The 14,735-nt window shown below is 50.6% G+C and overlaps 1 protein-coding gene and 1 long non-coding RNA gene across 2 annotated transcripts in view; both read right to left on the reverse strand.

Moving 5' to 3' along the window:
- LOC123236550 overlaps positions 1–771 on the reverse strand; it is an 8,679-nt gene extending 7,908 nt beyond the window's left edge. Inside the window, exon 1 of the long non-coding RNA XR_006505427.1 lies at positions 684–771. This is a non-coding gene — a long non-coding RNA (uncharacterized LOC123236550). The remainder of the gene's footprint in view (positions 1–683) is intronic.
- Positions 772–12,736: 11,965 nt separating this feature from the next.
- On the reverse strand, positions 12,737–14,401 carry LOC123234445 (interferon-induced protein with tetratricopeptide repeats 2-like). Its single transcript, XM_044660345.1, has one exon. The coding sequence runs from the start codon at positions 14,399–14,401 to the stop codon at positions 12,737–12,739; it is 1,665 nt and encodes a 554-aa protein (XP_044516280.1).
- Between the last annotated feature and the right edge of the window lie 334 nt (positions 14,402–14,735).

Raw genomic sequence — 14,735 nt, forward strand, 5'->3', positions numbered from 1 at the left:
AAAAAAGCTGGGGAGGTGACTACAGGCACCATTAAACCCAACTGCTTAAGTCGGTCAGTGGGTCTCCGTACTCCCCCGCCTCCCCTCCCAGATCCGCTTTATCTGTGCGTGGATCAGCCTTCCCAGAAGCCCTGCAGAAAGTCTCCACTTTACTTGGAAAGGCTTTCCAAAGGGCTGGAGAGAATCGCTGGAGAAGCTTCCAAGCTCCAAGAAGCCCAGGTTGTCCTGCCAGAATTTCCATGAAGAGCAAAGGGGGAGGATCTGGATTGGAGGCACCAAGAAACCGAAGCAAAAGAACTTCGAGGCGAGGAAAACCTAGTGGCACACACACACACACACACACACACACACACACACACACACACACACACACACATACACACACACACACACACACGTCGACCCCTTCCTACAGTGCAGCGAGTCCAACCTTTCCTTTTCAAAGGGAAACTGAGGCTGCGGGCTGCTCGCTGCCTCGCCAGTGGCGGCCAGAGCTCCGAGCTGGAACGGCCTTTGGCGGCGCTTTCGAGAGGGCAGCCCGCGCCGCCTCGCAGAGCGGCCAGCTGCGGCAGAGAGAACTTCAGCGAGGCGCCCTCAGCGCGGCTCCAGCGCGGCTCCAGCGCGAGCCCCGGGATCCTGCGCCGCCCCCCACGCCGGCCGTCCTCTCCGGGCTGCGGACTCACCTGAAACACGGACGGGGGCCCGCACCGGCGCGCGTAGCGGGAGGTTCTGGCCGAGTAGGAACCGGGAGGCGGGAGGCAGGGGCTAAAGAGGGGCAGCCCCAGCCCCAGCCCCAGCCCCAGCTTCTCAGAACCCGGCTCAGGCTATCCCCGGGGCCGCCAATCAGCAGCGCCGGCGCCGGTCGGCCAGCCCTCCGCCGCCCGTGACTCGCCGTCTCCAGCAGGCGCGGCCCCCAGCGTGCTCCGTCAGTCCGGCTCGGGGCGGGGCCTCGGGAGGGAAGCGGGGGCGCCCCCGGTCAGCACCCTCGGCCGCGTTAGGTGGCCAGGCTGGGACGGCCTTTGGAACGTTGGAGCTCGGATCGTCCCGGGAGCTCTAGATCCCGCCTGGAACGTGGGCCGTCCGAGAACGCAGGGCGTTCGAACTTTGGAGCTCTGGAGCCCTGTGTGTCGGACTATAAAGGGATGCGAGCTGACCGTCCCAAGTAGTAGAAGCCGCAGGAAGCAGAAGCCGGACTGTGAGCGCAGAAGGAACTTTAGAGCCGAAAATGGCTGAGCTGGGCAGAAGCTTAGAACGGTAGAGTGGACGGAAAGGCAGAAAGTCAGAAAAGAGATCGTCCCAGCCCAAGGGGTTTGGGGTCAGGACTTGCTAGCTGTGTGGCCTTGGGCAAGTCACTGTACCCTGTCTGCCTCCGTTTTTTGTTGCTCAGTCGGTTTTCAGTGGTGTCCGACCCTCCCCGACCCCCTTTGGGGGGCCAAGATGCTGCAGTGATTTACCACTTGGGTCTCCGGCTCATTTTAAAGATGAGGAAACTGAGGCAAACAGGTTCACACGGCCAGGAAATGTCTGCGGCCAGATTTAAACTCAGGTCTTCCTGACTCGAGCCCCACGAGTGGGTGTCACCTAGCTGTCCAAGTTTGCCTCAGTTTCCTCATCTTTAAAATGAGCCCAAGACAGAAGTGGCAAACCGGGACACTATCTTTGCCCAAGAAAACCCCAAATGGGGTCCAGAGAGTCAGACAGGCCCGAAGGATGAATCAGCATAATTAGAACATTCTGTGGTGAGAGTGAAAGGAACGTTGAACCCCAGATTAGAACCTTCATAGAACGGAGAATTCTAGAGCAGAACTAAGAACCCAGACAACCGGAAAGGGAGTGAAATGTGGAATCCCAGACTGTGGTAGGCTCCCTCCTAATGCTATGCCTTCCCCCTCCTACTTATTTCCCACTTGGCTAGCTGTGTCTGTATTTGTGGGCCTTGGAATGAAGCCCCTTGAAGGCAGGCACTGTCTTTTGCCTCTTCGTGCCTCTCTAGAGCTTGGCATAGTGCCTGGCCTATAGTCAGCACTTACTACACGTTGATTGAATTGAATTAAGGTGTCTCAGAGGCTCTCAAACCCCCTCATTTTACAGTTGAGGAACTTAACAAGAAGATCTTTAAGTGATTTGCCGGAGGTAACAAGCCATCAGATGTAGGATTTGAACCCAGATCTTTTGACTCCAGTCTCTGTTGATTCCACTGTAGCATGCAATCTGGGTAGAAGACTTTAAGTAGCAAAAACAAGACAAGAAAAAACCAAACCCAACCCAACCACCCCCCCTTGACCTATGAGGAAACCCAGAGTCCAGCAGGGGACAAGTTTTACCCATAGTTCCCCAAGAAGGGTGTAGCAGTACTAGGACGACTCTGAGTCATCTCTGCCTCAAGACCTCTGAGCTTCCTTCAAGTCCCAGCTAAAATCCCACCTTCTACAAGAAATCTTTTCCAGGGGGCAGCTGAGTAGCTCAGTGGATGGAGAGTCAGGCTTAGAGCTTGGGTTCAAAGCTGGCCTCAGACACTTCCCAGCTGTGTGACCCTGGGCAAGTCACTGGACCCCCATGGCCCACCCTTACCACTCTTCCACCAAGGAGCCAATACACAGAAGTTAAGGGTTTTTAAAAAAAAAAAAAAGTAAATAAATAAATAAACAAATGAATGAATGAATGTACAAATAAATAAATGAATGAATAGATAAATGAATGAATGAATGAATGAATAAATAAGTAGAGAAAGAAAGAAAGAAATAAGTGAGTGAGTAGATAGATAGATAGATAGATAGATAGATAGATAGATAGATAGATAAATGAAAGAAATCTTTTCCAGCCCCCTTAAAGTCAGGACCTTCCCTCTTAATTAGCTCTTGGTTTTCCTGTCTTTAGCTTTTCCCATGTTGTTTGTTTGTTTGTTTTCAGTCATCTCTGACTCTTTGCAACACCATTTGGGATTTTCTTGGCAAAAAAAAAAAAAATGAAGTGGTTTGCCATTTCCTTCTTCTACTTGTTTGACAAATTAGGAAACTGAGGCAAGTGGGATTTGGTGACTTGCCCAGGGTCACCCAGCTAGGAAGTGGCTGAGGTCAGATTTGAACTCAGGAAGAGGAGCCCTCCTGACTTCAGGCAAGATGCTCTCTACATCAAGCTACCTGTAGCCCTCGACAAAACAACACAAACAACTTTTTCCAGGCGTCGCTGTTTTCATTGTTGTGCTTCCCGATCGATTTCAGTTCACTTCAAAGTCTGCACAAAACAAACATAAACTCAGATGGGTCATTCAGAGGGACACCAGCAGCTGGGGGCAGTCAGGAAAGGTGTCCCTGCTGTATCCTAGTTATCAGCCCATCGACAAGCATTTCTCAAGGTCCCACTTGGTGCCATCCCAGCTTCGACACAGACACCCTGGGCAAATCACTTAACCACTGCCTGCCTCAGTTTCCTCTTCTGTAAAAGGAGGGTAATAGTAGCACCTACCACTTTAGGGTCGGGGTGAGAATCGAATGAGATCATATTTGTAAAGGGCTTGACAGATGAAGCTGGATAAATGCGAGCTATTATTATCTAGGCACAAAAACATCAGTGAAACTGTCCAGGCCCTCCACGAATCCAGTCTACCAGGGGGACTCTCTGAGTCCATTCACTCAATTTCTTTCTTTTTTTTTTTTAAACCCTCACCTTCTGCCTTAGAAGCAATACTGTGTATTGGTTCCAAGGCAGAAGAGAGGTAAGGGCTTAAGCAGTGGGGGTTAAGTGACTTACCCAGGGTCACGCAGCTAGGAAGTATCTGATTTATTCAATTTCTTATGGCCTCAGTTTCCCTATCTGTAAATGGTGATATTGGCTCAGAGGTCCCTTCCAAATACAGGTCTATGAGCTTATTGTAAAAGCAGTTTGGAACATTCCTTGGCCACCTAGGATGCCATTGCCCAAGCAGAAGATGTTAGGGGGCTGCTCTTGGAAGCATTCATGAACATTCTGTGGTGGCCTCCTATGGGGTTGGGATTAGCATCTTTCCATTGACTGTGTAGGAGGAATTGTCTGAATACAAGATACAACCTGATTCCGTGTTTGAGTGAAAATGAATGTGAGACCATGTGGGAAGAGAGGACAGCACCAAGGTTGCCTCCTCCCTCCTCCCTTTAGCCTTGGCACCCCAAGAAACGGGCTCAGGTCCTTCTCTGGTTTGGGAAATGACAGGATCCAGGAATTCAGGCGAGTTGTTACAAGCAGCCCAGTCTCAAAGCTCTAAAGAATCCTAAGGATCTCAGCAGGATGCCAGCCCAGCAGGGCTGTGGACTTGAACTTGGCTGCACTAGTGTTACATATGCCTGGAACTAAGCTATAAGCCTTATCTCTTTGTGGTCCCCAGAAACCGAGGCCATTTGTAGCATGCTTGGAGGATTATGCCCCGAGGTAGTGGGGAAAGTGTTTGTAAATCTGTCCTTGCCACATCTTTATTTTATTCATTTTTAAGGATATTTTTCCATAGTTACAAGATTCATTTTCTCTCCCTCCCCCCTCCTGGAGCTGACAAGCAATTCCACTGGGTCATACATGTCTTATTACTCAAAACCTATTTTCATATTATTCATTTTAGTAATAAAGTGCTCTTTCAAAACCACAACCCCAAACCATGTACTCATATAACCGAGTGATTGATCCTATGTTTTTCTTCTACATTCCTGCTCCCACAGTTCTTTCTCTGGATGTGGATACATTCTTTCTCATAAGTCCCTCAGGATTGTCCTGGGTCATTGCATCGCTGCTAGTAGCAAAGTCAGTTACATTTGATTGTGCTACAATGTATCCATCTCTGTGTACAATGTTCTCCTGGTTATGCTCCTTTCACTCTGCATCAATTCCTGGAAGTCTTTCCAGTTCACATGGAATTCCTCCAGTTCATGATTCCTTTCAGCACAATAATATTCCATCACCAGCAAATACCACAGTTTGTTCAGCCATTCCCCCCAATTGATGGACACCCCTCATTTTCCAGTTGTTGTTGTTTTTTTGTCACCACAAAGAGCGAGGCTATAAACATTTTTGTGCAGACTTTTTTTTTTTTTTTTTTTAATCTCTTTGGGATACAAACCCAGCAGTGTTATGGCTGGATCAAAGGGCAGACAGTCTTTTAAAGCCCTCTGGGCATAGTTCCAAATTGCCTTCCAGAATGGATGGATCAGTTCACAACTCCACCAGCAATGCATTAATGTTCCAATTTTGCCACATTCCTTCCAACATTTATAATTTTCCTTTAGGGCAGCTGGGTAGCTCAGTGGATGGAGAGTCAGGCCTAGAGACAGGAGGTCCTGGGTTCAAAAATGACCTCAGACACTTCCCAGCTGTGTGACCCTGGGCAAGTCACTTGACCCCCATTGCCCACCCTTACCACTCTTCCACCTAAGAGCTAATACACAGAAGTTAACGGTTTAAAAAAGTTAAAAATAAATAAATAAATGTAATTTTCCTTTACTGTCATATTGGCTTGCCACATCTTTGAAGAAAATCTCCCTTTTGTAAGAGTGAATCCAATGTAAAATAATACAATAGAACTGGGAAGTGAGTTACTGCACCCCAGAAGAACAGAACACAACCCAGATGTGGCTTGGGTGGGGCCAATGGAAGCACGTTATGCTGTGTGTATGCGCGTTTATCTAGCTGTATACTACAGAGATACAAAGTAATCATGGTGGAGATGCTAAGTACTATAGGGATAGTACTTGCTACAGAAAGTGGTGCTTGAGCTGAGGAAATCAGGAATCCATGAGCTGGAGTGGAGGGCTTGGGTTCAAGTCCCACCTTCTGACATAGCCTGTAGGTAGCTCCACACTGCCCAGAGTGCTGGGCATGGAACTAGGAAGACTCGTCTTCATGAGTTCAAGTCCAACCTTAGATACTTAGCATCTGTGTGACCCTGGACAAGTCACTTAGCCCTGTTTCCCTCAGTTTCCTTATCTGTAAAGTGAGGTGGAGAAGAAAATGGCAAACCACTCCAGTATCTTTGCCAAGAAAAACCTGAATGGGGTCACAAAGAGGCGGCAACAAAAACAACCTTGTCCGATCTCTGAGTCTAAGGCTTTCCATGGCTGCATCTCCCTTGCTAAGGGAATCCTGGGTCCAAACGAACCAGCAGTGATGCTCCCTATAGACTCTGCACCTGGGGTGGCAGGTCTTGGCTCAGGGTGTGTCTCTCCCAAGGAGCTCCCACTCTGGCAGGCTGGGAATCACCAGGTTTCCTGGGTTGCTGTCTTCCATCATACCGGCCTTCCCCAAAAGCCTGTGGGCTGCAGAGAAGCCGTCATAGGCAGAGAAGCACGGGCCCCAGAAGCGGATCTGAGTTCAAATGTCCCTTCTGACATTCCTTGGCTATGCGGCCCTGGATCTGTGAGCACTTGGCCCCTCCGAGGGTGCTGTGAAATGGGAGCATTCGTTCCTGCAGCGGCTGCCCCCCAGAGTTGTTGGGAGCCTCCCACAAGATGGCGTCTGTAAGCCAGAGGAGCATCCGCTTTAAGGCTGATCTCCAGAGGGCAGCCCAGCAAAGGCCACTCAGCCAAGGAGAGGAGCAGGGGAGGGCTGGGAGGACAGGACGGGGAAGGAAGGCAGGGCCCCGAAGGGCAGCAAAGTGGAGGGCTGCCAGCCTTGGACAACAAACGCCCCGCTCCCTCTCTGCTAGGTACAGGACAGAAACGACTCGGCCCTCCATGGGCCGATCGGACGGGTGGTCGACAGAGCCGTGGATGTCGAAGCAGAAGCGCAAGCTGTTTCCTGTGCACCAATTCCAGCCGCATCAGCTCATAATGACAATAATAACAGCAGTGGTTCTCACTGGTGCAGTGCTTTATGAGCTCCCAGGAGCCTCAGCAGCCTGGCAAGGTCGGTTTCGCAGGCATTGCCCTCATTGCGCACACAAAGAAGGCTGGGATGGGAGAAACTTCCCCAGCCAGAGAGCGAGAGGCCCAGGAGGCTTTTGTCTTCGGGTCTCTCCTGCCTGCCTCCCAAAGTGAGCCGGGCCTCCACTGCAGCCCCAGAAGGGCCCCTGACGCCCAATTTTAGTCAGCTAGGCAGTGCCGTGGATAGAGGACAAGGCTTGAAATCAGGCAGATGAGTTTGAATCCTGCCTCAGACATAAAGAAACCGTGTAACCTTGGGCAGGTCACTTAAACTTGCCTCGGCCTCCTTTTCTCATCTGTAAAAGGAGGGGGCTGAGCCTGCCAGCTATAAGTGTGTGATCCCATGACTCTCTGATCTCTGCAGTCCGCCCCCACCAGCCTCTAGCCCCTCTGTAACCTCATCTAACAGCATGTTGGCGCAAGAAACGAGCTGAAGGCAGCTGAGGCACCAGCTCCTTTCCTCAAGGCTCATGGACCTTTCCCAGGCCTGGTAAGCCCTGAAGCCCCATCCAGGGAAAGAGCTCTCTGCTTCTTAATTCTGTCTGCCCCATCCCTCTTATCTCCATAGAATTTTGTATGGGAATTAGTCCTCACCATAGACCTTTGCAGCTTTTCCCTCCCTCCCTCCCTTCTTTATTTCTTTCCTTCTTTCTCTTTCTTTTTCTCTCTTTCTTTTCGTCTTTCTTCCTCCTCTTTTTCCCTCTCCTTCTTCCCCTTTGGGACTATAGGACTGCCTTCCTTAGTAAAGGGGATGATGTTGGGAGGGCCACAGGAAGCCTCAAGGATCATGGGTACCCAGGACTCTGATTCTAGACCCAGCATTCTTTGCACAGTACTACACTGCCTCAAAATTATCCTCAGTTTGTTGAATTAAAAGGAAAAAGGCAATTGACCCAAATGAGCTAGTCAATCGATAGTCTTTGTGTAAATAATTAATAGGACAAAGGGAGAAAAAAATGTGTAAATGGATACAGAATTAAAGTGATTTATTTGGGGGTCCTCAAAGTGAGATAATTTTTTTTTCCTTCTACCTTCAATGCTCCATTTTCTTGGATTCTCATGGATTGGGTTTGACTTTGGTTCAGGAAATGCCAGAATCATAAAATCAGGGATTCCCAAATCATTGCTAAAATGGAACTGATGGTTACTTAGCCAGGGGAGGGCCAGGCCTGTATTCTGGGTTCTTTTTCTTTTCCGAAAGCTTTCCTCTAATTCCATGTGAACTGGAACAACCTCCAGGAACTGATGCAGAGTGAAAGGAGCAGAACCAGGAGAACATTGTACACAGAGACGGATACATTGTAGCACAATCCAATGTAACTGACTTTACTACTAGTAACAATGCAATGAGCCAGGACAATCCTGAGGGACTTATGAGAAAGCAAACTAGCCACATTCAGAGGAAGAACTATGGGAGCAGAAACACAGAAGAAAAACAACTGCTTGATCACATGATTCAATGAGGATATGAATGGGGATGTAGACTCTAAGCAATCACTCTAGTGCAAGTATCAACAATATGGAATTAGGTCTTGATCAATGACACATGTAAAACCCAGTGGAATTGCATGTTGGCTATGGGGAGGGGGTGGCTGGAAGGGAAGGGAAAGAATATGAATTATGAATAACCATGGAAAAATATTCTAACAAATAAAAAATGTAAAATTAAAAAAACTTTCCTTTGTAATGTAATGGACCAGCTGCTTGGCCACTGGAGTGTTGTTGGTCTCTGGCAACAGGGGCATAATTGTCTCGGGTTCCTGGATGGGGGCTGGATAAAAAATGAGGGCGAGAACCCAGAGTCACTCGTGAGAGTGACTCGTGTGTCATGAGAGTTTCAGAGCTGCCCTTTGGGCCCCAACTGTATCCACTTTCTTTTGGACTCCTTCTCCCTTTTCTTTCTCTGCTCCCATATCTTTCTTTTAGTGTGTTTTTCATCCTTTTCTTTTCATTAGTCAGTCAACAATCATTTATTAAACACCCCCTACATGCCAGGCATCTGGCTAAGTGTTAGGGCTACAAAGAAAGCCCTTCCCCCAAAAAAAAGAAAGGAAAAGAAAAAGAAAGAAGGAAGAAAGAAGGAAAGAAAAGGGGGAAGGAATGGAGATAGGGAAGGAGGGAAGGAAGGATGGAGGAAAGAAGGAAAGAAGAAGAGGAGAGGAAGGGGGAAAGAGGAAAGTGAGAGTAAAGACAAACAAAGAGAAGAAGAAAGTGGAATGGAATAAGGAAGTGAGAAAGAATCAGAGCCAAGGGAACGGGGCTTTCCCTAATTTACTTCCTCCTCTCCTTTGGCCCATGAGTACCTGCAGCAGGCAGAGCCATAATTAAGAACGTCTTTCTGGGGACAAGTGCTCGGGGTGGGGGACTATGGGTGGGAGATGCTGCATACACTGTCACTTTAGGGACTTTTCTCTTTGTTAGGGGAAAGCAGCTTCGAGTGGGGACCAGGGGCAGGATTCGACCTACAAATGACTGATGGCCAGACAAAAGCCAGAAGTAAAACTTTTTTTGAGCGGCTTCTCTGCCTGAAGCCTGCGGCAGGCAGTCTCAGATCCAACATCGCCACCTAGCGGCAGTGAAGGCAACCTTCACTCTGATGAATCTTCATTAAAATTATTTTTCATTTAACTTTTTATTTTTGAACCCTTATATTCTGTCTTAGAATAAACAATGTGTATTGATTCCAAGGAAAAAGAGTGGTAAAGGCTAGGCAGTGGGGGTCAAGTGACTTGCCCAGGGTCACACAGCCGGGAAGTATCTGAGGCCAGATTTGTTCATTTAATTTTTTTTTAAACCCTTACCTTTTGCCTTAGAATCAACACTGGGCATTGGTTCTAAGGCAGAAGAGTGGTAAGGACTAGGCCATGGCCCAGGGTCACATAGCTGGGAAGTGTCTGATTCTAGATTTGAACCCAGGACTTCCTGTCTCTGGGCCTGACTCTCAATCCACTGAGCCACCCAGCTGCCCCTCATTTAACTTTTTAAAGAAACGAGTGTCTCTTACCCATCTTGCTTTTTTCCCCAGGCATTTCACACACATCACTGCCTCTCTTGTAATAAAAAGCCCAGTTCCCAGAGGCCCCCCCTCCTAGAGCAGATCCAATGTTCCTCTCCCACAGCTCCCCCCTTCTCCATTGGTTTTATCCCCTGTGCCCAAGTTTAGCCATTGTGCGCCTGTAGAGCTGCAGTGCCTCTCGGGAGGGAGGGTCTTCCTCACCACCCAGGGGTGGGTTCAGGACATAGAGATGGAAGAGGATGGAGAGATGGTCTGGGGCTGGGCCAAGGCCCCCCAGCTAGCCTCAGGCCACCCCAAGAATCTCTGCTGTTCTTTCAGGTCCCGATTAAGACTTGCCCCTGGGGGGCGGGAACATTCGCTGCCCTCTCAGGCATCTTTGGAGAATCATCATTTCTGACTGTCCCTCCTTCCACCCCAGACAGCCCATCTCCTTTGGGTTGGGGGGAAAAGGTGTTTTCCCTTTGTTTCCTTTTTCGATCAAGCTGGAGCCAGTGAGAAAACCATCTGATTGCTAGGGAGAAGGCAGAGTGAGTCAAGATCAGCAAAGCCCAAGGGTCAGGAGGTCTGGGTGTGGGTTCTGCTGTGATCTTAATTCATTCTGTGACATCACATGATTCCCTCTCCTCCTCTCTGTCTGTCTCTCTGTCTCTCTCTTTTCTCTTCCTCCCTCCCCCTTTCTCTCTCACTCTTTCCCTCCCTCCCTCCTTCTCTCTCTCTGTCTCTCTGTCTCTCTGTCTCTCTGTCTCTCTCTCCTCTGTCTCTGTCTTTTTCTTTCTCTCTCTCTTTCCCTCCCTCTTTCTCTCTCTCTGTCTCTGTCTCTCTCTTTTCTCTTCTTCCCTCCCTCTTTCTCTCTCACTCTTTCCCTCCCTCCCTCCTTCTCTCTCTTTCTCTGTCTCTCTGTCTCTGTCTCTCCTCTCTGTCTCTCTCTCCTCTCTCTCTGTCTCTGTCTCTCTTTTCTCTTTCTCTCTCTCTTTCCCTCCCTCCTTCTCTGTCTCTGTCTCTGTCTCTCTCTTTTCTCTTCCTCCTTCCCTCTTTCTCTCTCACTCTTTCCCTCCCTCCCTACTTCTCTCTCTCTCTGTCTCTGTCTCTCCTCTCTCTCTGTCTCTCTGTCTCTCTTTTCTCTTCCTCCCTCCCTCTTTCTCTCTCACTCTTTCCCTCCCTCCTTCTCTCTCTTTCTCTGTCTCTGTGTGTGTGTGTGTGTGTGTGTGTGTGTGTGTGTGTGTGTGTGTCTTTTGACTGGTCAAGTGGGATAGGCATATCGGGGCCATTGAGGCACAGATTTGAAACTAGGAGGGTCTCAAAGGTCATCTAGTACAATGCCACCATTCGGAGAGTGTGGAAACTGCCCGGGGAAGTGACTTCCCCAAGGACTGGGCGTTCTCATGGGGCCCTTCCAAGCTCTGGGCAAACTCTGTCCCATGATCTTTAAATGCTTTTGCCCACTCTTCAGAGACTCCTCCTGAATGGGACGGCTGACCAGATGTGTCCTAGGGCTGTCTGAAGCCTCACTGCTAGAGTTGCCTTCTCTCAAGGACCAGGACACCCTTGGGGGACTTGGGACTCAGGGCAAATTGGGCTGAACTCTTTCCCTCAATTGCCCCATAAAAAGGAACCCAGGAGGCAGTCTGAAAGGAAGGGGGTGGAAGGGGAAGGAAAGGTGACATCTTGGAAGGGGGCAATTTGACATGGAGAACAGCCAACACTGAGGGTTAGAAAAGTGAGGACGATCCTATGGAAAGCAGGCAGAAACAGGGCAAGAGGTGTGCCCAAGGAGGAAGAAGAGCCCTCGTCTGCTTTGTTTGGGGGATAATGGTGGGGAGGACTAAGGTCAAGGCTCCTTCTCCCCCTTTTCTGTGTCCTGGACCCCCTGGGCATTCTGGGAAAGGCAATGGACCCCACTCTGAATAAGATGCTTTATTTAGTACATGGAAACACAGTTATTAAAGCTAGAGGATGAAATGACCAGGCCACTTCCTCGTCAATGAATAAGCATTTATTAATCACCTACTGTGTGCCAAGCACCATGCTAAAAAGTGCATATTACCAGGTCAAAAAGGAAGAAGAGGGGAGATAAGTTACACATGATGAGCAAAAGCACGAACAACACCGGTTATACCATAGGGATAAGACCCAGAAATGCAGATGAGGGCTGCCAGAGACTCAGGGGAGAGAAGTTCTGTCCAACTGCTAGGGGATGAGGCCAAACGTTCCATCTGAGCTGCTGTTAAAGGGCAGATGGGATTTCCAAAGCTGGAAATGGAAGGTGGGGGCAGGGGAACCTTGGTTTGCCGTCTCCGAAACCTCAGGAGCAAAGACTCAAAGAAGAGCGAACTCAGGATGTGTCTAGTTCGGGTCAAAGATGATGTCCATTTGCTGTGAGCTGTCCAGAGAAAGGACTGTGCAGTTCATCAAAGTCTAGGCTGAGTTTCAGCATTCCTTGGGGGCAATGGGGAGCCACTTGAGGACTTAGAGTGCTATCAGTGCAGTGGAGGACGGCATCAGTTTGGGAGCAGAAAAGACAGAAGAAATGCAGAGCTCTTAGGCCAACTCCAAACAGTTTCCTCAGGTCGCTACGTCCCCTTTTGTCCTTGATATCTAGAAAATCACAGGTATGTCGCTGGGACAAGAGGGAGGCGACCCGTGAACAATCGGCCTCCAGGTCAAGCCATCTTGGCCGTCACAGCCAACATCCCCAAAACCTCTCTAGCCAGTCTAGGCTACCAGTCCTTCCTGCTCACTCTTCTTCACCGCAAGAGACGCTCTTCGTAGCCCTTGAAGGGAAGGCTGACTGACTGGACACCCGTCCGTCTTCACAGGCAGCCTCGGCCTCCTGGCTTTCTTACTCCGAGTTGTTCTCCCCGTTGAGCACAGGAGCGGCGCCATGACTGGACCAGGGGAACGGATGGCCTCCTGGGCGCTCCGCTCTGTCTTCACAGGTAGCCTTGGCCTCAGAAGGGGAAGGAATGGGAAAGAGACTTCCAACCCCTGTGACAGAGCATTGGAGCCAGCCGCCCAGTGCTTTCTCGTAGTACTCCATGGCGAGGGCCTCGTCTCCATTCAGCTTGGCCAGGAAGCCCAGCAGCCTCCAGCCCTGCGGGGACGATGGGTTTTGGGACAGCCGCTTCTTGGCCACTATTTGCAGTCTGGATTTCATTTTCTGCAACTCGACGGTGTCTTCTTGTATTTTCAGACCTTCGATGTAGTGGTGGATGGCACTGTCCTCCTGGCCCAGGAAATACTCCTGGAAGTTGCCGTAGCGCTGGTAGAGTTGCTGCCTCTCCTTGTCCGTGAGCCGCTCGGAACAGAACACTTTCCGGAAGATGGCTTCGGCCTCCTCATAGTGGCCCAGCATGGCATGCATGGCCGCAAGGTCTGTGTGCATGTTCCAGTAGCAGCCCTTCAGATCCACGGCTTTCTGCAGGTACTCGAGGGCCTGCTCCCTGAGCTCCGTCACCTTCTCTCGGAGCGCAGGCTCCCTCAGCTCCCCCACTTCCTCCTTGTACAGGAGCTTGCTGGCCAGGTTCCGATAACAGCACCCAATCTGGTGGCAGAGAGTGGCGGAGGCGGGCTGGAGCTCCAAGGCCTTCTTAAACAGGGCGAGGGCTTTTTCCAGGTTATTTTGGTGCCGGTAAAATTGGCCGGCGGTCTGGAATAGCTCCGGACCCTGGGCTTTTTCCAAGACTTCTTCCATCATCTTCTCTCCTCTGGCCTTATCATTCCTCCTCTGGAGGTTCAAGGCCTGAAGGGCTTTCAGGTAATGGTTGTCAGGGTCCAGCTCAATGGTCTGCCTCAGGAGCTCGGACAAGGGACTCTTCTGGAACTTGCCAACAACATACTCACAGTAGGCCGCGATGGCCAAGCCCACCCGGAGCTCTACGTTGTCCGGCTCGTCTTCCAGAGCCCTCTGGAAGCAGGCCTTGGAGTGCCCTGCATACAGCTTGCCGCACTTGAGCCTGGCCCAGCCTTCCTCACAGTCTATCTCGGGGCAGTCCATCCTGTACGGGCTCCCAAACTTCGTGCACGTCTCTGCCACCTTGTCCAGGTAGGCCCGGGCCTCCTCCAGCTGGCCCATGCGGTAGTAGAGCCAGGCGTAGTTGCCCCAGGTGACCAGGTTCCGGATGTCAGCCTGGCCCGGGTGCTCCTGCTGGGTCAGCTCTTCTGCTTGCTGGAGGCAGCTCAGGGCGTCCTGGTCCTGCCCCTTCAGGTGCTTCAGGTAGGCCAGGAGGTTGTACCCAGAGGCTTTTGACTGAAGGCAGAGGAACCCGACATCATTGATGACCTTCTCCTCCAAGCTCTCCATGTCCTTCTCTTCCTTGAACAGCCCCCATGTAAAGGTGCATCTCAGCTGCCTCAGGGCCGCTTCCAGGGCCTCTCGGGTCTCCTCACTGCAAGGGTAGAAATAAAGGCTTGTTAGCACTCTCAGAGAGAGCACAGAGACGCCTCCCCAGGCTGCCCTGGCCTCCAGCCCCCCCCCCTCCCCCGTCTGCTTTCCCAGGACATCCATCCAGAGAGAGGCATTTCTGCACTCCTTTCAGCTGGCTTTTCCCAACTACATGGAGAAACCTTTGGTGGCCGTGGCCGTGGCCGTGGCTGTGGCGGCTCTTGTTTTCCTTCCCAGGCCCACATCCTCTCCCTCCTCCTTCAGAAGGCGAACACTGGCCACCCCCGGCCTGCCTTCTGAGCACGGTCTCACGGGGTTCTCACAACCCCCTCAGAAGGAAGAGGCCCTTCTTAACCCCTTTTTCAAAAGGAGGAAGCCCAGGCTAAGGGAGCGAATCCCTTTCTGACAAAGAATTTGAACGTGGGTCTTCCTGGCCTCCAGTGGATTTTGTTCTGTC

This window comes from Gracilinanus agilis, chromosome 2, assembly GCF_016433145.1.
Source record: "Gracilinanus agilis isolate LMUSP501 chromosome 2, AgileGrace, whole genome shotgun sequence".
NCBI classification, from domain to species: Eukaryota; Metazoa; Chordata; class Mammalia; order Didelphimorphia; family Didelphidae; genus Gracilinanus; species Gracilinanus agilis.